This window comes from Triturus cristatus, chromosome 10 (assembly GCF_964204655.1).
Source record: "Triturus cristatus chromosome 10, aTriCri1.1, whole genome shotgun sequence".
Lineage (NCBI taxonomy): Eukaryota > Metazoa > Chordata > Amphibia > Caudata > Salamandridae > Triturus > Triturus cristatus.
In genome coordinates this window covers 559,122,362-559,148,184 of record NC_140593.1, presented here as the reverse complement: position 1 = coordinate 559,148,184, position 25,823 = coordinate 559,122,362, and the positions used below count along the sequence as shown (strand labels likewise).

Below are 25,823 nucleotides of genomic sequence, written 5' to 3'. Positions count from 1 at the left end.
TTCAGTTTACTGTGCTCCCCTTAGCCTTACCAGCGCCCCTCGATTATTCACGAAAGTGATGGCGGTGGTCGCAGCTCATCTGCTCAGATCAGGGGTTTAAGTCTTCCCCTATCTCGACGACTGGCTGTTGAAAGCATGTTCGCCCCAGGCAGTAGTCTCCCACCTCCAGACTACGCCGACCTCCTGCATTTGCTGGGGTTCTCCATTAATGTGCTGAAGTCGCACCCGATTCCTTCTCAGAAGCTCCTCTTCATCGGAGTGGTTCTGGACACGACGTAGTTTTGGGTCCATCCTCCCGAACAGCGAGTCCGGGATATTCGGGCTATGATTCCGATCTTGCAGCCTCTATCCTGGGTTTCGGTCAGAATGACTCTGATGCTGCTGGGCCTCATGGCCTCCTGCATCCTCCTGGTAGATCATGCCAGGTGGCATATGCGGACTCTGCAGTGGGACCTGAAGTTCCAGTGGGCGCAGCATCAGGGGAATCTGTCCGATTGCGTCCAGATCTCGGAGGGCACTGCACGACAACTGCAGTGGTGGCTCACGAACCAGGATTGGGTCAATGGCAGATCCCTCTCCCTTCCCCAACCAGACCACACTGTGGTGACGCATCCCTTCTGGGATGGGGCGGCCACATGGGGGAGGCAGATCTCCGAACGAGTCCGGGCTTCACATCCACCTTCTGGAGCTCCTGGTGATTCGTCTTGCACTGAAAGCATTCCTTCCCTCTGTCCGGGGAAGAGTAGTGCAGGTGTTCACGAACAACACCACCACCACCATTTGGTACTGCAACAAACAAGGCAGGGTTGGGTCGTGGACCCTATGTCAAGAGGCATTTCCCTGGTGATTCAACACCTGGCAGGTTTTCTGAACGCCAGGGCGGATGAACTCAGCTGCAGGTGTATGATGGATCATGAATTGCGTCTTCACACAGAGGTGGTGCAAAGTCTCTTTCGACAGTGGGGAAAGCCTTGGTTAGATCTATTGGCCACCGAAGAGAACGCGCAATGTCAGCAATTCGTGTTGGAATTTCCAAGGCGGCACTAGCTAGGTGACACTTTTCGTCGCTAGTGGAGTTGCGGTCTGTTGTACGCCTTTCCGCCTACACCACTTCTGAACAGAGTGCTGAAGAAGATCATGGTGCGACCGGGCCCAAGTCATTCTTGTGGCTCCGGATTGGGCACGAAGAGCCTGGTATCCCGAGCTGCTCAACATGGCCATCAATCCTCTGATCAGACTGCCTCTTCGGGAGGATCTTATGTCGCAGCAGCAGGGGACGGTCCTCCACCCAAACCTGTCCAGTCTCCACCTCCTTGTGTGAAGATTGAGCGACGGCAGTTGACGTCTTTCGACCTGCTTCTCGAAGTCTGTGACGTCATCTTGGCAGCCAGGCGTCCCTCCACTAAGACGGTATACGCCTGCCGGTGGAACAAATTTGTGGCATGGTGCACAGCAAAGGCTGTGGATCCCCTTTCTGCCCCTCTTTCTGAGATTCTCTTGTTTCTTCTTTCTTTGGCCCAGCAGGGCTCTGCTCTAGGCACTATCAAGGGCTATCTTTCAGCCATCTCTGCCTTCCTTCGGCTGCCAGATCAGCCTTCTCTTTTAAAGTCCCCGGTAGTTAACCGTTTCTTAAAAGGTTTAACACATCTTTTTCCTTTCATCTCCTTTGTTATGCCTCAGTGGGACTTGTTCTAACTTATTTAATGTGCGCTCCCTTTTCACCGCTTCATAACTGTCCCCTGCGTCTCTTGACCCTAAAGACTGCTTTCCTGGTAGCCATCACTTCTGCAAGAAGGGTGAGTGAGCTTCAGGCCCTTTCTTCAAAACCTCCTTTCCTGTCTGTTCATCCGGACAAGGTTGTTCTCCGGACCAGTCATCCTTCCTTCCTAAGGTGGCCACTGCCTTTCACATCAGGCAGACCATCACTTTACCCACCTTTTTCCCGTCTCCGCATCCTTCGAAGGAGGAAGAGAGGCTCCACCGTCTGGACCCAAAATGTGCGCTCTCCTTTTAACTGGATCGCACAAAACCGTACCGGGTGGATGATCGACTTTTTGATGGCTACGTGGGCGCAAAGAAGGGTCGGGCCGTACTCAAACGCACCATTTCTCGATCGGTCGTGTTGTGTCTTGAGGCTTGTTACTATCTGGCTAAAAAGGAGCCTCCAGTCGGGCTACATGCCCATTCCACCAGGGTGACGACAGCCACTACTACCTTGGGAAGAGGAGTTCCTCTGAATGACGTCTGTCAGGCTGCCACGTGGGCATCGCTGCACACGTTCACCAAACACTACTGCCTGGACAGCCAAGTCTGGAGAGACGGCTTCTTTGGCTGTTCTGTTCTCCAGGACTTTCTGGTGTGATCTTGGTTCACAGACCCACCACCGGGTATGGTATTGCTGGGGTATCTATTCTAAGGTAAGGAATCTATAACTAAAGTGTTTCTTTCAGATGCAGAAGTTACTTACCTTTGGTAACGATATATCTGTAAGAAACATTAGTTATAGATTCCTTACCGCCCCACCCATCCTCTCCGTTCTGCGAACTGATTTCTATGGTTGAGAACATCCTTTCAGGGCCCTTGTTTTGTGCACCAGTGGTCAGTGCGCGGAAAGTCGTGTACAGAACTGACGGCGCGCGAGGGCGCAGTTTAAGTAGCTGCTGCGACGTCATCCCGGCGACCACGACACCAACGACGGACGCGGAGCCGACAGACGCCACCTTCCGACGCGCAGAGGTACTGCTGACGAAAACTTTCCGGATCCAGTCTGACGCCTGGGGGTAAATCTAAGGTAAGGAATCTATAACTAACTGATGTTTCTTACAGATGTATCGTTTCCGAAGTTAAGTAACTTGTGCTTTAAGTGCAGTGACCTTAGATTTTTTTATTTGAATTTGTTTATTGAGTTTTGACATTTCAGGAACCTTAAAGTATTTCTTGTTATGAATTACATGCAATTGTATAGTTGCAGTGTTTCAACTAGCAGATTAGCGTTGGCATTGTACTTTGTACATCATTGTTGCGTATCTATATTACATTCCTAATGTTACATGTCCATTAATTCAGTTCATATTGATCATATTCTTCCTGCAGTACACCTGTGAGCATATGCTCTAGCTTTGGGAGCTATATCTGCCTCCGCTATCGTTGTGGGTCGTAGTGTAATGTTCCAGCAATAGGGTACAGTTCCTACCAGTTGGTATCAATGTCAAAGCTGTCGGGTTGTATCCTTAACTCATAACTTGGCATTTAACTAGGGTAGGAATTAGGGGGTCAACAGGGGTGTGTACAGTCAGAAGGGAATTCCCTATTTGACGGTTTATAGCCATTTGGCAGGTCCTGGCTGTGCGTGTAGGGGGATGACAGTTGCACCCGAATTATCGCGGGGTTGCGACAAGTGCGCTGCTTGTGTGAAGTTCTCTCTGATATGTTTGGCCCAGCCCGCTGTTCCTGTCCACCGTGCAGTGACCTTAGATATAGGAAAACCTATATCTTTTGTAAGTGGTGCTAGCACCTGCTTATACAGGCTGCAATTGCAGGCCTGTAGTTACAGGTTGAGTGGTTCCTCATGGATGGCATAATACATGCTTCAGTCCATGGGGGACCCCTTGTCTACCTTTGCCCTGGGTACCTCCGTGTCATATACTAGGGGCTGCTAAGGATGCACCAGTGTCCAATCTGGGATGTACCCAAGTACTTACCATACAAATTTAGGCGAGAAAGCACAGTGACTGGGGTTCTGATTAGCACGATCCCAGTCAGACTATTCAAACACAATAGCACCAGGCAAAAAGTTGGGGGTAACCATAAACATAAAAGCAGATCCTACTTTCCTACAGTCGTTCTCTGCATCAAGATCTGTTAAGCCTTGGCAAAGAAGCAGCCCCCTGAGGGATTAATGGGCCCATTCTACCAGGGGAAAGGCTGCGACTGCGGCTTTGGCTCGGGGTGTCCCAGTCCAAGACATCTGTCAGGCAGCAACGTGGGCATCTTTACACACGTTTTCAAAACATTATTGCCTGGATGGTCAGGTGCTCAGGGAAGGGCATTTTGCCCACTTGGTCCTGCAAGGCCTTATAGTATAGGATGTGAGTCCGCAACCCACCGCTGGGATGGTATGGCTCGGGTCTCTGATTCAAAGGTAAGGAATCTACATCTAGAAGTCTCTATCAGATGAACCAGTTGCTTACCTATTAACGTACTAACGTATTATCTGATAGAGATTCTATCAAGCTGCAGATTGCTTACAACCCCATCCATGCCTTCCTGCTTTGTGGACTGATATTGAAGCACTATGGTTGCTTCCCCTTTCAGTGCCCTAGTTTTGCACACGACTACGTCAGCTACTTAGTGGCTCTGTGCTTCTGGTGTGGAATAAACGAGAAGTACTGATGGCTGCGCACCTGGGTGGCGCCTATATAGGCATGCCATGGCATAACCAACGCTGACAACGTCACGCAAAGCCGAATGGAGCCACCCGACTTTGTGCGCAAGAGGTATTGCTCCGGAAAAGTTTCCGGATCCAGCCTGACGCCTGGGTAATTCAAAGGTAAGGAATCTGCAGCTAGATAGTTTCTACCAGATAATGTGTTACCGAAGTTAAGTAACTTGTTCTTTTGGATCCAGTCTGGCGCATGAGGATATTCAAGAGATGAGGAATTGGTTATCTGATATAGACTGCTAGCTGCAGACTCCTTACCTTTGAAATTCTCAGGCCTCAGGCTGGATCTGGAAACTTTTGCTGAGCAATACCCCTTACACGTGACGTCGGGTGGCTCAATTCGGCTCTGCGTGACATCGTTGGCATCGATAATGATGTTGCGGTGCCTATATAGGTACCACACAGGCGCGTGGATGTCAGTTCTTTTATTTCCGCGGACGTTAAGCGCCGATCCCAGAAGAGCTAGCCCTCTGCCGCTTTTTGGCAAACTTTTTTTCAACTTATGTCGATTTTTGATTTTTCCGACTTCGTGTGCGAGAGATCTCTTTGAGGAAGACAGGTTTCAAGCCGTGCGCGACTTATTCATTTCGGTTACCAATTCCCACCGCATATGTCTGTGATGTCTTCACCGTGACCACGATACGAAGTAGTTTTCGGACTGTCGGGCGATTGCTCCCAAGACCTTGAGGGAGCGAGCGATGGGGTCGACTGCCGGGCAGCGAGTAACTTTGTCAAGCGAGACTCAAAGGAGGTCACGGTCCCATTTACAGAAGAGGTCACGGGACTGCTCATGGAGCCCTAAGTTCTCTTCCTCCCATTCGAGGTCCTCTGGACACTCTGGGAAGAGGCATAAGAAGTAGTCGTCCAAGCGAACTTGGTCTTCACCACAACTTCTGTCTGTCGTCGAGAGAGTTAAGGACCACCGACGCTCTAGGCATGGTTCTGCAGAGCCAGAACCAGAGTCTACTTCGCGTCTCCCTCCCACTTTCTGGTAGCTGGAGCGACTCCCGCTCAAATAAGAGTTTTAAAAAGCCATGCGCCACATATTTGAGCGGAACAACCCTGTTGGTAGGCCTTCGGACCCTGTGGAGTCGAAAGGGGCCCTATTGGGTTCGACGCAGTCTGCTCCAGTCCTGACGCCGGTGGGGCCCTAGGGATATGGATCCGGTTTGATGCCCACGTAACCTTCCCCAAAGTCGAATCCGAAGTCTGCCTGTGACGTCACCGATGCCTGTCGGTGGCGCAAGCCCCATCCTCATACCTGACAACGCAGAGGACGTAGATCGACGGCAATTCCGATGTCGACAGAACCCAGAGGTTCTATTTTGTCGCCTTGAGGATGTACTAGGCTCAGGAGAGGGTTGGGAGGGGTCTAGGGACCCTCTTGAAACCCAGGAAGTCTCTGAGGAGAATTTGGACTCGTATGGGAAACTTGGGTAGGCCAGTGGACAGAATACTTCTCCAGATACTGGCATGCTCTCTCCAACTACGGTGGGTACGAAGGAGGGAGCATCCTATGCCATGGAGGTTAAGAGGGCAGCTGAGGTCCTTGGACTGGAGCTGGCCTTGGTGCAGGTCAGGACTAATCTCATGGCTGAGGTGCTTCAAACTGGGGCTTCCACTTCTAACCCCTGTTGCCCATTAATGAGGCACTTACAGACGTCCTTCTAGAAACATGGTCCAAACCTAACACAGGGCCTCCTGTGAATAGGACGATTGCACCCCGCCATCGCCCAGCTCCAGACGACCCAAAATTCCTCAGCCAACACATCACCCCAGAGAGTTTAGTGGTGTAGGCCTCTACGTCCCAAGGCACATTCCCTTCCGCTCCTCCCGATGGCAAATCCAAGAGGCTGGATTCATTAAGAAGAAGTTGTTTTCTTCCTCCAGCCTGGCATTGCGGTCGGTGAATACTGCATGCTTATTTGTCCGGTTCTCTCATTCCCTTTGGAAGACTGTTGCGCAAGTGCTGCCACAGGTCCTGGAGGAGGCCTGGGCTGTGATCTCCAAAGCTGTCAAGGATGGGAGATATGCAGCAAAATTCACCATACGGTGTGGCCTAGATACGACCGATTCGCTAGGTAGATCAATTTCTACGATGGCGGCCTTAAGGCACCACGCCTGGCTTCGTACAACTGGCTTCTTGGGCGATGTCAAAGCCAATTTGATGGACATGCTCTTTGATGGAACCTGCCTTTTTGGGGAAAAGGCAGACTCTGCCCTGGTCAGGTTAAAGGACTCTCGAGCTACAGCCAGATCCTTGGGCCTCTTCTCCACCCCTGTGGCCAGTCTTCCTTTCGCCCTGTTTGTGGCAATGGTAGGGGTTTCCAGCCGCACCAGCCATATCACATCCACTGTCCCGCACAGACTACCCAAGCTGTGCAAGGACGTGGAGCACTGCAATCTCTGAATGGAGACCGGAAGTCATCGACCACACTGCCCCAGCAGCCCCAGCCTCCAAGCAATCCTAGGCTGATTCAGCAGGACCACACTACTCCAGTTGGTGGGAGAATTTGTCATCATCTCCCTCACTGGAGATCCATAACATCGGACAAGTGGGTCTTGCAGTTAGTCCAGGAGGGTTATTCCCTACCTTTTCTTTCTTTTCCTCCTCCTATTCTGCCAAATAAGGAATGGCTGATGGAGATCATTTAAAGTTGCTCCAAAAGGAAGTTGCGGCTCTCTTGGCAAAGGGAGCTAAAGAAAGGGTCCCAGTTTCAGAAATACAGTGGTATTCCCACTACTTTCTGATTCCTCAAAGAAGAATAAGGGGGTACGGCCCATTTTAGATCTTCAGACCGTCAATCTCTTCCTTAAAAAGGAGAAATTAATAATGTTCACTCTGGCTCAGGTCATGTGTGTCCTAAACCAAGAGGATTGGATGGTAGCGTTGGACCTGCAGAATGTGTATTTTCATATTCCCATCCTGCCGGGCCGCATACGTTGCCTGCGGTTCAAGGTAGGCCGCTGGCACTTTCAGTTTACCGTCCTCCCCTGTGGCCTTACCAGTGTCCCCTTGGGTGTTCACCAAGGTGATGGAGGTGGTCACAGCTCATCTGCGTAGGTTAGGGGTATCAGTCTTCCCCCTACTTCGACAACTGCCTGTTGAAGGCGTCTTAGCCCCAGGCTGTCATGTCCCACCTGCAGACTATGGCAAACCTTCTGCGTTCGCTGGGATTCTCTAGCAACGTTCCAAAGTCACACCTGACTACTTCTCAGACGCTCCCTTTCATCGGAGCTGTTCTGAACTCAGTGCAGTTTTGGGCTTATCCTCCTGAGTAGCGAGTCCAGGATATTCAGGCTATGATTCTGATATTTCAGCCTCTATCCTGGATATTGGTGAGACTGACCCTGAGGCTTTTCGGCCTCATGGCCTCCTGCATCCTGTTGGTAAGACACACCAGATGGCATATGCAGGCTCTACAGTGGGACTTGAAGTTCCAATGAGCACAGCATCATGGAAATCTCAGACGTGGTTCAGTTCTCGGAATGAACTACAAAAGATCTGCAGTGGTGGTTAACGAACCGTAATTGGGTCAATAGCAGACCCTTCTCCCTTCACCAACCAGATCTCAGTCGTGACAGATGCTTCATTGCTGGGATGGGGTGGCCACCTGGGAGAGGTTGACATCAAGGGACACTTGTCACCAGCGCAGATGGGACTCCGCATACAATTATTGGAGCTCTGAGCAATTCGGTTGGCATTGAAGGCATTCCTTCCCTATGTCAAGGGGTAGTTAGTGCAGGTGTTCACTGATAAAACAACGGCCATGTGGTACTGCAACAAGCAGGGCAGGGTGTGGTCGTGGACCCTTTATCAAGGGGCCCTCTGTTCTGGACATGGCAGGAATGGCATAGCATAACCCTGATGGTTCAACGCCTGGCTGGTTCGCTGAATACCTTGACGGAGGAACTAAGCCGTCAATGCCTAGCGGATCACGAGTTGTCTCCAGTCAGAGGTGGAGCAAGGTCTCTTTTAGCAGTGGGGAGAACCTTGGTTAGATTTGTTTGCCTCCAAAGAGAACGTGCATTGTTAGCGTTACTGCCCGCTGGAGTTTCCAAGGTGGCTATTGCTCAGCAATGCTTTTCGTCTCGAGTGGAGCTCAGGCATGTTGTACCCCTTTCTGCCCATATCACTCCTCCCAGGGTTCTGAAGCAGATATGGGGCGACCGGGCCCCAAGTCATTCTTGTGGCTCCGGTCTGGGCGTGGAGAGTCTGGTAACTAGAGCTTCTGCAAATGAGTATCGATCCTCCGATCAGGCTTCTCCTTTGGGAGGATCTTCTGTCACAGCAGCAGGGGAGGGTTCTCCACCCGAACCGTTCAACTCTACAACTCCATGAATGGAGATTGAGCAGCAGCATTTGATAGCTTTTGACCCTTCTCCCGAAGTCTGTAACGTTATTCTGGCGGCCAGACGGCCTTTCGCTAAGACTGAATACACCTGCTGTTGGCAGAAATTTGTATTATCCTGTACAGAAAGGTCCATTGACACTCTCTCTGCTTCTTTCTACTGTCCTTTTATTCATTGTAACCCTTGCCCAGCAGGTCTCTGCCTTGGTAACTCTCAAGAGTTACCTTTCTGCTTTGTCTGCTTTTTTGCAGCTGCCAGACCAGCCCCCTCTTTTCAAGTCTCCAATTGTAAATAGGTTTTTAAAGGGGCTGGTGCACATGTTTCCGCCCACGCCCTTTGTTATGCCACAGTGGGACTTTAATTTGGTCCTCGCTTATCTTGTGTGCTCCCTTCGAGCCTTTACACAACTGTCCCTTCCAGCTGCTTACAATCAAGATAGACTTTTTAGTGGCATTTGCATCTGCCTCGAGAGTGAGTGAGTTGCAGGCGTCATCTTGCCCGCCTCCCTACATTATGTATTTTCCAGACAAAGTGGTGCTTTGCACCCGTGCTTAATATTTGCCAAAAGTTGTGACCCATTCCATCTGGATAAATCCATCATGCTGCCCATCTTCTTTGCTCCCCCGCATCCCTCTAAGTAAGAGGAGCATCCCCACCGACTGGACTCAAAAAGAGCTTTGTCGTTCTACCTTGACTGCACAAAAGAGTTCTGGGTGGATGACCAACTCTTTGTGGGGCATGTGGGAGCTAAGATGGAAGGGCAGTGCCGTAAAGGACCATCTCTAGCTGGGTCGTTCTCTGCATTAAGATCTGCTATGCCCTGGCTAAGAAGCAATCCCCTGAGGGATTAAAGGCCCATTCCACCAGGGTAAAGGCTGCAACTACGGCATTTGCTCAGGTTGTCTCAGTCCTTGACATCTGCCAGTCTGAAACGTAGGCATCCTTGCACACTAGTCTCCCGTTGTAAATAGATATCTAAAAGGGCTGTCTCACTTATTTCCACCCACGCCCTTTGTTATGCCACAGTGGGACCTTAATTTGGTCCCTACCTATCTGATGTGTGCTCCTTTCGAACATTTGCACAATGGTCCCCTCCAGCTGTTGACCATCAAAACAACCTTCTTAGTGGTGATTACATCTGCCCGGAGGGTGAGCAAGTTGCAGGCATTATCTTGTTCGCCTCCTTATCTTATGTCCTTTCCGGACAAGGTGGTGCTTCACACCAGGGCATCCTTTTTGCCAAAGGTTGTGACCCCATTCCATCTGGGTCAGTCCATCACTTTGCCCACCTTCTTTGCTGACTCACATCCCTCTAAGGAAGAGGAGCATCTCCACTAACTGGACCCAAAAAGAGCACTGTCGCTCTACCTTGACCACACATAAAAGAGTTCCGGGTGGATGACCAACTCTTTGTGGGGTACATGGGATCAAGGACCATCTCTTCTTCGGTCGTTATTTGCTTCAAGATCTGTTATGCCTTGGCAAAGAAGCAGCCCCCTGAAGGATTGAGACCCCATTCCACCAGGGGAAAGCCTGCGACTACGGCCTTGGCTCGGGGTGTCCCAGTCCAAGATATGTCAGGCAGCGACCTGGGCTTCCTTGCACACGTTCGCAAAACATTTCTGCCTTAATGGTCAAGTGCGCAGGGATGGACATTTTGCACGTTTAGTCCTGCAAGACCTCTTAGTTTAGGATGCGAGTCCGCAACCCACCTCCAGGATGGTATATCTCGGGTAACCGATTCAAAGGAAAAGAATATGCAGCTAGAAGTCTCTATAAGATGAACAAGTTACTTCTCTTCGGTAATGTATTATCTGGTAGAGACTCTATCTAGCGGCAAAATCCTTACAGCCCCACCCATGCCTCCCAGCTTTGCGGACTGATATTGTAGGGCTAGTGTTGTTCCTTGTTACAGGGCTCTAGTTTTGCACACAACTATGTCAGTTGCTTCGTGGTTCTGCACTTCTGGCATGGAAAAAACAAAAAGTAGTTATGTCTGCGCGCCTGGGTGGCGCCTATATAAGCACCACGACATCATATCCGACGATAACGATGCCGACGATGTCACGCGGAGCCGAATGGAGCCACCCGACGGTGCGTGCAAGGGGTATTGCTAAGCAAAAGTTTCCGGATCCAGCCGGACGCCTGGGAAATTCAAAGATAAGTAATCTGCAGCTAGATCGTCTCTACCAGATAATGCGTTACCGAATGCAAGCAACTTGTTCATTAAGCAGAGTATCCATCAGGAAGATAGTTATTGAAGGCATGTAACTTTTTCTTATGGCACATTAGGGTCCTGTGATCCAGTCATACAATTGTCCAAGAGCAGATGTGACATTGGAACATATGGCTTTTGATTCCAAAAGTGTCATCCAAGTAACACCTTTGCACCTCGGCAAAGTTTAAATTAAATGAAGACTGATATCTAACCCATATCGTAGAACATTTTTGTAGTGATTAATTTGCCACTTTAGATCCCAGGGTTTGGAGCCATTTGTCACTGCGTAGTCCTCCCTCACCCTTCAAGGCTAAAAATGTTAGTGTAATAATAAATTTATGCAAAAACAATTGATGGACAGAATGCAGAACAATGTCATACATTCACCCCAGTACATGGATCTGGGCCTAAATCAATCGTTTTTTTGCTCATCATGCCATTCCAGTTTGAACCCAGTCATATGCAATTGTCTTGACCCTGTGCCCAATGGGAACAGTCAAGCCCGAACTACCAGGCCCGGTCCTCCCTGGACTGGAAACAAGCATCCTAGGACCGGTTTCGGAGTTTCACCCCTCTTCAACCTGGATAGCTTGACTTCAGTGTCATGGAGAGCATGGGACCCACGTCTGGGCATACCCGTCCCACTCGGGGTGACAAATGCAAATACAACAATTTATGGACAGAATGCAGAACAATGTCATACATTCACCCCAGTGCAGAGATCTGTAATAATAAACTTACCCATCTAAATCTTTGAATCTGATGCCTTTCTCCTTAAGAATTCTAAATAACTGTGACTACCTGATTTGTTTTCCAGACACAAAACATATGCATTGAATGGGGGAGTCATCAAGTGTATGAACAAAGCATAGGTTGTGAACATTTAACAGGAGCAGTAAACAGCATTTGTAATGTAATGTTTTTATTGTCTTTTAGAAAAACATGCCAAAATTCAACAAAATTCCCTTCTACCTCCAGCCTCACTCATCATCTAGGGCAAAAACATTGAAGAAGTAAGTTCTTGTTTTCTTCTCTTTCAAGCAGCTAGGGTTTGTGTTTTTGACACATAGCTAACATTATGGAATAATTATTTTGGTCTGAACATTAACTCTCCATGCCCTTGTCTGTTATGGAGTTATCATTTTCAGTACTGGGATAAATTATTCCACCTCAAATTCTTTATCATTTCTTCATAGGTTTGAATATGAACATTTTCATTTTGCTAATTTGAGATGGGGAAAGAAATAATTCCTATTCTTTACTTTGTTTCTACTTCACTCTTGATGTAGCAGTGCGATGGCTACTTTGAAGAAGACTGGATTCAAGCCTTCCAGGGAGTGTGGGGGACATATGTCCACCACGGATCCCCACAACAACTTTCTTTGGTGCCTTTTATCGCACCACGACGTTAAAGGATGTTCCAGCTGTCTGAAGATGTATCTGAAGGCGTTGAAAGAGCGCAAGGCCAAGCTGTTCATGGCACGGGCGAAAAAGGAGAAGAGGGGTCGCAAGAGATCTAAATCGAACTCGTCGACTACCCATACCTCGAAGTCGAGACAGAAGAAGCGGCGAAGGCATGGATCTCAACGTCTATCTCCGAAGAGTAGGGCTTTGAGGTCGCCTTTCCCAGCTCTCCTTCTCCACAGGTGACTCTTACCCATTCTCCGACTCCCAGGGGTTAATTGGCGCCCAGGGAGTCTTCGCCTTTACCAGATCCGATGACCCCGGCACCGCCGCCACCACAGCTCTCCACGCAGCCTCGAATGGATCCTGACCCGGTAGTACTAAATCCTTATTCACCATTTCCAGGTCCAGTGTCTGATCCATTGCATTTTCTCAATGCGATGTTTGGCATGTTTGCCAAGGCATCCTGTCCTACCGGTGTGCCGTCTGGCCCCGTGGTTCCGCTTGCCTATAACTTGGGCATCCCTCAGCAATATGCCCAGGCACTCTTCGTGCATATCATTCCAACGGCGCCGTCATGGCAGTTTCCGGCTCCAAGGTTTTCAACGCTGATACCACAGTCTCCAATGCCATCTGGTGTTGTGCCGATGCCTTTTCGGCTTCAAGCGGGCTGTTGCCCGCTTCCGAGGGTCCTGCGGTGCCGATGTCCTTGGCGCCGCCGATCCCGAAAATGCGTTCCATTAGAGAAGCCCAAAGGCTTCTGGAGGAATAGGAGTACCAGCAGGATCAGGCGGAAGGAGGAGAAATCCTCAACTCCGTTAATGAATTTGAGGTCGGTCCTTTGTGAGGCCAGTGGCTTAGGGACTTCCCCGTAGTGGGAGTTTTTGTCCCCAAAAGCCTTACCTTCACAGTATGTTACACCATACCATGCTGTCATCAGAAAGGCTGCTGACCTTTTGGACCTTCAACTGTCCATGGCTGAGATCAGGTCAAATATACTTACTGAGGTGTTGCATTCTCCATCTTCTGTTATGGAACCTCTGTTTGTTGCCTTTCAATGAGGCTTTGACTGAGCCAATTTTGGAGGTGTGGCAGAAACCCTTATCAGCCCCTGCTGTATCAAGGACTGTGGCAAGACGATATAAGCCTGCTCCTGGTGATCCCGCTTTCCCTACTGCCCATCCTTCACCAGAAAGCTTGGTGGTACAGGCTTCTTGTTCTAAGCAGTCGGCTGGGTCTTTCCCCACCCCTCCGTGGGACAGGGACTCAAAGAAAAAGGAGCAGTATGTCAAGAAGGCTTTCTCCTCGGCATGTATGGCGTTAGTCAACCACCACCACATGCTTGTTGGGGAGGTATATCCATGCCTTAATGGACTCAGCTAAACAGTTGACACCCAAGTTACCAGAGGATGACCGTAGATCCTTTTTGGAAGTTTTGGCAGACACGCAGGCTGCAGCCCGTCAGGTGATAAAGTCGGGCTGGATACTACAGATTCTGAAGCCAGGTGATGGGTTCCTCCAGGAGGCATGCTTGGCTCAGTTCTTCGGGGTTCTCTCCGGATGTACAGGCTACTCTTCTTGATCTGCCTTTTGATGGGTCCAGACTTTTTGGTACAAAGGCGTATTCGGCTTTACAACATTTCAAGGACAGTAGAGCTACTGCAAAAGGGGTTATGGATGTAGGAGGTACCGAGGTTTTGGGAAGACTACTTACTTTCGAGGCCGTCAGCAGCCACAGCAGCAGCAGACCCCTCTGTACAAATTGTGCAGAGGAAAGGGTGGAGGCTGTCTGCAGGGGGCCTCTCGGCACAGTCCTCTCCCTGTTCTTCCTCCCCTATACCCACCACTGGTACCATGCGAAAGCAGCCCTAGATCCCCCATCTTGGAGCATGTTGGTCCGGTAGGGGGTTGGTGTCCCATTTTCTGCAAATGTATTATATCAGACCTTTGGGTTTTGATTCTTGTAGAGAATGGGTACGCCCTACCCTTCCAAGAGTTTCCACCTCCTTACCCTCCTCGCCAGGGCTGGTTTTCAAGGACCAATTGCTGCTCCTGTAGCAGGAGGTTCTTGCCTTACTGCAGAAAGGTGCGATAGAGGTGGTTCTAGAGAAGGAATGGGGGCAGGGATGTTACTCATTTTATTTCTTGATCCCCAAGAAGGATGGCAGGTTAAGGCCAATGTTAGACCTCAGGGTCTTGAATTTTTACCTCAAGCAGGAGAAATTCTAGATGTTGACCCTAGCTCAGGTTCTTCTGGCGCTGCAGCAAGAAGACTGGATGGTGTTGATCGATTTACAGGATGCGTATTTTCACATTCCCATCCTGAAGTCGCATCGGAAGTATCTCGGTTTTACAGTAGGGTCTCCGCACTACCAGTTTGCAGTCCTCCTGTTCGACTTACTTCCGCACCTTGGGTCTTCACAAAGGTGATGGCGCTGGTGGCAGCTCATTTCAGAAGGTCGGGGATTCCGGTTTTCCCCTATCTGGACGACTGGCTGCTCAAAGCAAAGTCACCTGAGATGGTGCTGCATCATCTGCAGGTAACAACACGGCTGTTGTTCGACTTGAGTTTTTTTTATAAATGTACCCAGATCTCACATGGTGCCCTCTCAGCTCAGCCTATTCATAGGGGCAGTACTGGACACTAATGTGGTTTGAGCTTTCCCGCCTCCGCAGAGGATTCTCAACATTCAGGAGATGATTCCTTTGTTTCACAATGGAGCGGTTGTTCCAATCCTGAAGGTCCTACGCCTGATCGGTCTGTTCGCTTCCTGCATACTGTTGGTCAACCATGCACGCTGGCACATGAGGGCACTCCAGTGGGGTCTCCGTAGGCAGTGGTATCCGCACAATGCAGATCTCAGGGAGATGATCAGAATCTCCAGAGACACTGCAGTGGAGCTGTCTTGTTGGAGTGTGCCATGCAACCTGTCTCAAGGGAAGCCTTTTCAACCTCCTCCACTGGTGGTCACAGTGATCACGGATGCCTCCACTCTAGGGTGGGGTGCTCATCTGGGGGATCTGGAGATCATGGGAATTGGTCTCCGGAGGAAAGGTTGCTCCACATCTACCTTCTGGAATTGCGGGCAATACGTTTGGCTCTCAAGGCCTTAATTCCCTCCCTTCGCGGTCAGTTGGTTCAAGTCCTGACGGACAACACTACCGCGATGTGGTACATAAACAGGGAAGTGTAGGGTCGTATTGACTCTGCAGCGAGGCTCTGCGACTCTGGTCCTGGGCTCATGGCCATCAGCTTTAATTGCAAATTATCTGTTAAATGTAGGTGCAGACATTCTCAGTCGGCAGTACTCGGCTGATCACGCGTGGCGGCTTCATCCGGAGGTGGTCCATCACATCTTCATGATGTGGAGGTTTCCTCGGTTGGACCGTTTTGCCACTCAAGAGAATGCACACTGTCCCTCGTTCTGCAGTCTTCAAGAGTCGATGCTGGGAGCATTTGGGGAAGTGTTTCAATTGGATTGGGGCTCACAACTCCTTTAAGCATTTCCCCGCCCATACCCTTGTTTCCTCGAGTTCTGAGTAAGATTTGCCAAGACAGGGCCCAAGTCTTATTGATCGCCCCGGATTGGCCAAGAAGTGTGTGGTGCACAGACCTTCTTCACCTCTCATCACACCCTCCGCTCCATCTCCCCCTCTGGGCAGACCGCCTCTGGCAGTCGCAGGGGCAGATTCTACACCCCACCTACAGAGCCTGCTCCTTTATGCTTGGAGATTGAACGGGGCAATCCGAGTTCGTTCTTTCTCCCACCGAATGTGGTGGATGTTATTTTATCATCCAGGAGACACTCCACCAAATCTATTTATTCCTCTTGATGGTCCAAGTTTGTGAAGTGGTGTTGAGAGAGATCCTTTGATCCTTTGAAGGACCATTTATCTGATGTGCTTGGTTTTTCACTTTTCTTGGCCCAGTAAGGTTGTGCTGTGGCTACGAATAAGGGTAACTTGTCTGCCTTCCTTTGTTTGCCAGACCAGCCGTCTTTATTTAAGACCCCCATTGTCATGAGGTTCATTAAGGGCCTCACTAATAGGTTCCCTCCCACTCCCTTTATTATGCCTCAGTGGGATTTGAATTTAGTACTAACATTTCTAATGGGGTCTCCTTTTGAGTCTCTTCATAGTTGCCCGTTGAGGCTTCTTACTTTCAAGACAGTTTTTCTGATTGCTATTAACTCTGCCAGGAGGGTAAGTGAGCTTCAGGCTTTAACCCTCCCTTTTTAACCATTCATGCAGATAAGATGGTTCTCAGCACCAGGCCTGCTTTCCTGCCTAAGGTGGTTACTCCTTTCCATCTTACAGTCAATTACCTTACCTACCTTCTATCCTCTCCCCTCACCCTTCCAAGGAGGAGGAGAGACTTTACCGCTTGGACCCTAGGAGTCGGCTTTTCCCTGTACAAAACCAGGGACTTAAGACTGGATAACCAGCTCTTCGTTGGCTATATTGGAAGAATGAAGGGCAAAGCTGTCCACAAACTAACACTCTCCTGGTGGATCATCTTTTGCATCAAGATCTGCTACGCCTTGCCCAAGAAGGAGCCGCCTGAAGGTATTGGAGCTTATTCCACCAGAGCTAAAGTCATCATCTTCTGCTTTGGCTAGAGGTGTCCCTGTTGTAGACATCTGCAAGGCAGCAACTTGGGCCTCCCTGCACACTTTGGCGAAGCATTACTGCTTAGTTTCGGAGGTTGGGAGGGATGGCCATTTTGCACGTTTTGTTCTGCAGGATTTTTGGAATAGGGAGGTGGATGCCCTCCTCCAGGAGAGGAGCTGCTTGAGGATTCAATGCAAAAGGTGAAGAATCCACAGGCAGATGTATCCATCAGAAGAACAAGTTACTTACTTTCGGTCATGCTTTTTCTGGTGGATACAGTATCTGCCTGTGGATTCCTCACTGACCCACCCCCTTTCCCGTTGTCCACCTGCATATACAGAAAAAGTTCTTATTGTTTGACATTGTTGTCTATCATGTGTCATTTGCTTGCCATACAGTTTGTTCTAAAGAAATGCTTTGTTTTTAGCTTTCCCTCTTTACATATATACTGTATATATTTGTGTATGTATTTTGTATGCTGTGTGCTCTTGCATTACGTTGTTGGTCTGCCCGTTCGCCACGAGGACATGGAAAAAATGGGTGGAACTGACGTCAGCACACTGACAAGGTTGTCTTATGGCTCCAATGACATCACGCGGGGTCGAGTGCGGAGCCGTTCCATTGTGACGTCCTCGACGTGGGAGAGTTAGAAAAAAGTTTGTGGAATGCTGGCACAGGGGGAAATGCAAAATGTGAGGAATCCACAGACAGATACTGTATACACCAGAAAAAGCTTTACCGAAGGTAAGTAACTTGTTCTTCTATTCCCCACTCACACCCCCACTGGCTTCTCGCATCTTGTGCCCCAGGTAGTAAAACACTAGTCACAAAACCTGGTCACAATTATTTTTTTGTCCTTTGCGGAATTTTGCAAACCTACCTATGTACCAATAAGTCGGTACACAAAATTAAGAACCTGAGTTTGTCAAAGTCCTACCTACCTCATTAATGTTTATGAAGTAGGTCACAAAATTGTGACTCACTCTTATTGCCAACAATCACATTATGGTGGCCTGCAAACTCAGCAGACTTCCATGTCTAGGATTGTGTTTAACTTAGGCAACCTTTTTATTTTTTATTAAGTACCATGTTTTCCTAGAAGAAAATGGGACTGCGTTTGCAGGAAATATTTGGACTAAGGCGACCGCGGAGATATTGAAATGGTTTTAGACCAGCATTGTTGGGCTTCTTACTGAAGATGCATGGGGCTTTGTGTCAAGTTCATTGGTGAAGTTGATGTGTGTGGTCTGACCTTAAGACAGGTTGACACAGTGCCCTTTGTCTCATGTGGGACTTTTGAGCTAAGTAAAGTATGGATAGTCACAGCTTGTGTGGCTGTAGGTATTCATGCTGTGCACACTCCTGCCATCTAGTGTTGGGCTTGGATGTTTACAACTTGTTTTCCTTCAAAGAAGTCTATGGAGTCCCCGAATCCAGTGACTCCACCTCTTTGAGGCAACGCGCATGGTCATCGACTCCATCTTGAGATTGTTTTTCTCATCATTCTTGATCGTGATCTTCATAACTCCCTATCAATGACGCTCTTTCTCAAGGCCTACTTGACCCGGAGAAGCTAAACCATTGCCCAGCATGTACCACATGACGCAGCCAAGATTTCTTTGTGAAGTCGCAGAAGAATCAACTCTGAACATTCGGCGCCTTCGATTTCAGGACCGTAGAAGGTTCCTGGAGGGGTGATGGAATGGACCCCATTTCAAATGTGATTGCTTTGCGCCACAAAATACCTGCACAACCACCAACACCTGGTCTGCAATTTGTGTCTCTCTACAGAACGCACCGACCAGGACAGTTCAGATCCGAAAAAGACTTTAAAATACTGTTGGGCATGTCCCTTGCCCATAGCATGGAGACCAATGTCAAACAGGAGGTGTCTGTGGGGCAGTAAATCAGCACCAAAGAGGAAGGAGTATACAAGGGAGGTGAGTCTGCAGGTAGCCCTTGCTGCATAGCATCTGGAGACTCTGATGTTGACACCGAAGCTAGCGATGAAGAGGGCAGCTGTTTTTCTCTTTCTCCTTTCGAAGGATCCCTGATGTCTCACCAGAGATATTCACGAGCCTGAAGACCAAACTAAGGATCATCAGTACTGATACTCCTCCAGCCCGACTCAGATGGCACAGCTTCAAAACTTGCCATGCCCTAGAACGAATGGTCCCAGGTGACCATTCAAAGACGCTAGTCTTGGTGCTTTGTGTCCTAGTGGTTCCGGCCGACATGGAGAGAAGTCTTTGCAGTCCAGGAAAGAATGAGAGGCCTATGGATCCTAGCCATAAATATGGTGCCGAGCCACCAAAACCTCCGGCCGCCATGCCTCACCGACGCCACCCAAAGTCAGTGTCAAAGCAGTCTACATCAAAACCATTGCGCCAAATGAACAGTCTCCAAAGAGACGGTTGAAAAGCCCTCACAAGGACATTTTGACACCAAAGTCCAAGTTGACCCTGCAAGAATATGTACCCGAGGAAGGGGAAGGCCCTGTTATTGAGAGACTTCAACAGGACCTTGATTCACACCAGGAGGAGATTTATGACTGACAGCCCCTACAAACTCATCCCAGCCAGATGGTACAACCAATTAGTACACGGTTATAGAGAGGGCAGCAGCATGGGGGCATGGTCTGCCGGGATGACCGAGTAGGCGTCTCTGCCAAAGCTCCCCTCGACAGCAGAATAATTTACCATTTTCCTCCATTAATCCTGACCATTAACCCACACAATATAAAGTAATAGTATTTCTGCTCACCTGTGGGATCCGGGAAGTGCCGACATCCCTTGGTCTGAGGGGTGCTCCGGAGCTGGGAGCGGACTAAACGACGAACCCGTCAACTCCAGGCTGCGTGCATGAATGGCGTCTCCTGGAAGCTCTGGGAATCCCTGCAACCGAGAGGAAAACTTGGCTGCAAGGCGGATGGAGGAGATAGCAGGACTGCGCCGACCTCACACAGGGAGATCATGGAGACAGGGTCCCGGAGTCGGGGAAGAAACAAAGGCGAGGAGGCCACCGATCTCCAGAAACGGAGGGAAGGCGATGCCGGACCGATCGAGTGGCCAGGGCGTTGCAGACTGCACTTGGCCAATTCCTGGTGGCCTCTTCCCTCCCGGGCAGCGAAGAAAGCAGGGAAGAGTGTCTGGTTGTGACCTGGGTAGAGAAGGTGGAACGGAGTCTGCTGACTTGAGTGGCCGTGAAGCGAAAGTTGGGCCCGGCGGGCTCCCGACGCCCTGGATCTCTCCCCTGGGGCCTGGAAACCACAGGTGGGAAGGCCACCTGATGCCTACCGATGGAGGGTGAAGGAAATTACTGAGTCGGGCGGCCAGGACACAGGGGCCGTGCCCAGCCGGCGCCCAGCCGAGCTTCGCAATAGCTGCATTGATTCTGGGGTAACCGGTGCACATCCCACTTCAAGCCAGAGTGAGTAGGCAACTGCGCGCTGGCTCACCCTTGTGCTGGATGATGGCCCGACCTGCGGCCCAGGGCCTGTCAACGAGGGGAAGCAGTGATTGAGACGAGAAGATAGAGAAATCCAGAGGCCTGCTAAACAGGAGAGATCCGGCGGTTCGAGGTGGAGCGGCTGAAGGAGTTAGAGACGGCTCAGTATAAAAACAAGCATTTGCAATGCAATCAGTCTTGTCTTTGGGACCTTATATGTTTTTAGCTAGGCAGGCAAAGAAAACAATGCGGAGGTCCCTGTCCTTAGATAGTGGAACAAGTTACGCCCTACCACCCCACTCACCGGTGTGGTACCTCCACAGGCTCCTCCACCACAGGAAAGAGACAGCTGCAGGCTCTATGGCTTTCCTCTACTGTAGGTGGGGGGCACCGCTCACTCAACACAAATCATCTCCACCGCTAACTGTGCTTAGCCTGATCTCCACACGCCAGCCCCCTCTGACCTTTCTTCTCGCCCCCACACACACACACACACAGCCTCCATGCGGTATGCACCGCCTCAGGCCATCACGAACTCCAGCATGCAGCTGTCTAGACCAGAGGGCACAAGTTTGCACTGAAGGTGCCCTGCTGTCTGCCCAAATTCCCTTGTATATATAGTGGTACTAGCAGCAACCCCTAAGCGTGCGGGTGCATGTGGGTGGGCGTGTATGTGTTTGCATGCGTGCGATTGACTCTGTATGTTTGTGGATGAGCGAGACTGCATGTGGGTGAGCACACGGGCGGGTGTTTGTGGTGGTGCACTCTTAACAAAGCAACTTTCCCAGTTACAGAATAGTTGCCTTCAAATGAATCTGTGCGCGCAGTCTGTCTGCGTGCACAGAGTACACTGGACTGTAGTGGGATAGCACACACACACCATGTTGGATCTCTGGGCACTTCTTAAGCCGGTGTGAAGTGTTTGAGGTAAGTGCACATTACATCTGTGCACAGATTCAGCTTGTTTGTGATAGGTTATTAGAAACGCAATATAATATCCTGAATGTGTGAACAAACTGCATCAAATCAGAACACACTGCCTGTGTGCACACATTCACCAGGCCTGAGGTAATGAGGCCGTTGTGTTATAATGCGTCAGTGGACACGCCTTCAGCTGGTCTCTGACCAGGTCAGCACAAACTGTAGCCTGAAAGGATGCTTTCCGCCCGTCTGTACTAGGTCAAAGCGCACTCTACGCTGCATTTGCACACAATACGCCTATGGGTGGTATACTGTAATAAGTATTGCACATTAAGGTGGCCTGTGCTGTACTCCTACACATGTTGCCTTGACGCTTAATTGCATACCCTCAGCCAGTGACGTAAATTATACGCTGTTTTGTGCACAGCCCATCCGTGCATTGCATGGGCGAGTGTGCACAACTCCTGCTGAACGACGATAGGTTTTCCCGATAGTTTTCACACCTCCAGCTGGATAGCGATTGGCTGTCCAGTCAGTGTATAAACCTACAACTGGGCCTGACTAAATTGCATAGACCGCATGATCACCGGCGGGTCTGCTAGGTAGGCATTTCTGAGTGCACACATCACATGCTGATCTTGGATTGGTTTTCCTGTTCGTTTGCACAAACCCAGCACTGTTGTGCTCGTGTGCACACATCCAGTGGGTCACCTTTGGGTCTCGCTGGCAGTTTGTGCACCCCCGGCAGTGCTGAGCTCGGTTTACCTGCCTAAGTGTGCAAATCAGATTGCATAACCCAGCTGTATAGCGCTTGGCTGCTCTGTCAGTGAGCACACCCCCAGCTAGGCAGCGCTATGTTTGCCCACATTTGCCTGGCTACCCCACATCAGTGGACTACTACTTTCCCAGTGTCTGCAAGCGGTGCACGGTGTCAGCTGCATTCTTGTAGGCTTACCTCTCAGCGTGCACTTCACGCTTGCAGTTGGTCTGCGCTAGATTTGCCTTTCATTCCACCCCCCTCAGCTGGGCAGTGCCTAGCTTCCGTTGCGCACAGCACAGCTGATATAGCTCGTCGGTGCGCGCACCTACTTACAGCTATACCTGATAGCCTAGTCCGTGCACACACACCTCAGCTGGACTGCACTGGGTCTACTGCAGGCAGAAACACTCTTGATCGTGGCAGCGATTTAAAAGGCAGAGCAAGCATAAACTTTTCGCCAAATCAAGCGCCGTTAAAATAGGTCATAGACACGTGTTATTGTTGACAGCACCTAAAAAGTCAGGGGTGCATGGAGCGCTGCGGTGCCCAGGCTGCACGTACCTTCCCTTGTCCACTGTGTTTGGAAGCTTAGGCTCCTGCCTGCCATTGGTAAAGCTGCACCGATCTTCCCTCATCCCCCATGGCTTGGCTGCAAGCTGAGGCTCCTGCCTGCCCTCGGTAAAGCGCACCGCAGGACGCGCATTAGCATATGAGCCGCCATGCTGCTGTGGACAACGACCCTTCTGCCTTCTCACAGCCGCGCTTCCGCTTCCAGGTAACGTCTGTATTGCACATGTGTTGAGGACAAGTCAGGCAAAATAGTGCGAATGCACTCAGCCAATCCCAGGTTCAAACAAGCATTTACAAATGTAATAGGACTCGTATTTATGCGAGCCCTATTGCATTGTAAACAAAAGTGCGGGCGTCCAAAAAGGCACGAACAGGAGGGGTGGGGGGGGGGGCGGGTTGTGGTGGGCACAGAAGTCACGGACTGCGGGAGTGAATGGGGGAAGGCAGAGTAACAAAAGAGTTTTTAAAGTAAAGGGGCCGATAGCCATGGAGGGAGAAAAATGACGACGTGGTCGCCAGGAGGCGGGACTAACCTGCCAAAAACCAATCACAATGCAGCATGTAAGATTTCGGCCATTCAAAAAGATAGGTAAAGCTAAGAGGAAAGTGGGCGGAGCTTCCCCCGCTATACTGTATACAGCATCTCTCGACGAAACCGCGCAAGCACTGCCTAGGGGAGACCTAAAAAAATCAAGGCTGGAGATAGACATGGTGTACGCCGTGGTGTATGCCGCGCTGGACCCCCGAGTTGTACTGCAGCATGGTCCCCTGAATGAGGAGAAGGTAAACTAAGGAAGCGGGAAGGACGAGCCCAGCCGTACGAGAATGAAGAAATGAGTGTGCTTGGAGTGATCTCGATTCTGTCATTTAACTCTAAATGAGTCATGTTTCCGTTTGGGATTCTTTTTCAGGCGTTTACTTTGTCCACTTTTGTTCAGCAGAGGAGACCAAACACCACAATTCCCAGAATGCATCCGTTTGCTATTTGAAGTCTAGGACGAAGAGCATTGGTGTCCATAGTGGCACAAAGATGAATGAACTCCAACTGACCATGTCTACGATGCTTCCTAGCTATCCGCCTTTTAGGTCTGTAAACTGAATACAAGGAGGGCTCACCGGCTCCCTGTGTTCTGGGACGAGGGTTGACGTAAGCAAAGGTCAGCTCGACTCGAAACAAGTGTGCGAAATAGTGAGTTTTTTATTGTTTCGCCTTTGTAGTTTATGGATAAGTTCATCACACAATTTGCAACTTTTGTTTTGTCTGTTTTTTGCACAGATATCTGCAAAGCATAGTTTACTCTGACCGGCAATTTTTTGCCTTGCGTATCTGTTCTCTTGCACAAGGACACTGCATAGAAACACTCTACCATGGGGAATACTTTCAGAGGGCGATAAAACCTGTATAGATTTTCGACCCACAAGTACATGTTTTGATTGGGCAGAAGTTGTGCGCTTCCACAGAACCAGTGCTTTCCCTCCGCACAGCTGTAATAATTGTATTTATTCAGCTGTCCGGAGCTTGACCTTTCAGAGTACACACACAACACTTTAATATTAACGTCTGTTTTTCTATGGCGGCGCTCAGATCGGAGGAAGGCAGTCGGTAACATACATGGATTTGTAGGTCTCGCTTAACAGTTAAATTGTCACTTGACATTTTTTAACCTAGACCGATATCGTTCCAGTTTTTGCTTCCACACATTCATTTAACCGTGCATAGAACAGACGCCTTGTTACACCGACTCAGTGATTCCGTGTTACTTCGCGCACGGTCAGCGAGAAAACCAGCTAGAGCGCTACAATGCATGGCCACGGCAGGCGCTATATACAAATACACTCCGCAAAGAGCACGGCGGTGTGCCATCCTACACTCGAGGTAGAGGGTTCTCCCTGTGCTGAAGTCCGTTCCTCCTATGTGCACAAGTCAAACTCGCTGTACGTTGTAGAAGGAGCGTTTATCAAACTATGCCCAATAAAGCACCAAGAAGCGCCGTGCTCTTGTTAAACACTACAAATGAATTGCCGGGTGGGAGTCCACAGCCTGTGCTCGCTGCGGCACCTATATGCACGGATTTCTTAGTATAGTTTATAATTGCAAAGAAGTATTAACGTTGAGGTGGCGGGGGAGCGGACCTTGTTTGTTGTTAGTGGGGGCTGGGGTGGTTGAAAGAGTGGCGCTCACATTTGGTTGCTGGGATTAACAAGCCCGGCGGAGCGTGGTGCGCGCGCGCTTGGGGGCGGGGGAGCGGACCCTTTGAAGTGCTCCCAAAAGGCGGATTGCATGGCGGAACGATGCGCGTGATTGTGCGCGTGCTAGCCATGCAATCCGCTTTTTGGGAGCACTTTTCAAACCCACTTTCTATAGTCTCGCTTTGTGATCGCTTATGCAATAGGTCTCACATTTATAAGAGTTTGAGCTATTGGCATTGTAAAATTACAATGCCTTTTATTTATGTTTTGGTTTTAAAACAAATAAAAGGCATTGTCATTTACAATGTCAGTAGCCTAAACTCGCATAAAAGCAGTGTGCGGCGTGCAGCAGTGTGCGGCGTGCAGCAGTGTTTCGTGTAGCAGTGTAAGGCATGCAGCACTGTGACGTGCAGCGGTGTGCGGCGTGCAGCAGTGTGCGGCGTGCAGCTGTGTGCTGCGTGCAGCAGTGTGCGGCGTGCAGCAGTGTTTCGTGTAGCAGTGTGAGGCATGCAGCACTGTGGCGTGCAGCGGCGTGCGGCGTGCAGCAGTGTGCGGCGTGCAGCAGTGTCGTGCAGCATGCAGCAGTGAGTAATGCAGCAGTGTGCGGCGTGCAGCAGTGTGCGGCGTGCAGCGGCGTGAGGCGTGCAGCAGAGACACGTGGAGGGTGAGGGGAGACACGTGGAGGGTGAGGGGAGACACGTGGAGGGTGAGGGGAGACACGTGGAGGGTGAGGAGAGACACGTGGAGAGGGTGAGGAGAGACACGTGGAGAGGGTGAGGAGAGACACGTGTGGAGGGTGAGGAGAGACACGTGTGGAGGGTGAGGAGAGACGGAGGTGGAGGGTGAGGAGAGACGGAGGTGGAGGGTGAGGAGAGGTGGAGGGTGAGGAGAGACAGTGGTGGAGTGGG

General features: G+C 50.1%; 1 protein-coding gene across 1 annotated transcript in view; it reads left to right on the top strand.

Annotated features, from left to right (window-relative positions):
* LOC146789727 (WD repeat-containing protein 48-like) overlaps positions 1-25,823 on the top strand; it is a 221,094-nt gene that overhangs the window by 66,139 nt on the left and 129,132 nt on the right. The window contains exon 3 of the mRNA XM_085630132.1: positions 11,949-12,025. Within this exon, the coding sequence (XP_085486258.1) occupies positions 11,949-12,025 (77 nt within the window). The remainder of the gene's footprint in view (positions 1-11,948; positions 12,026-25,823) is intronic.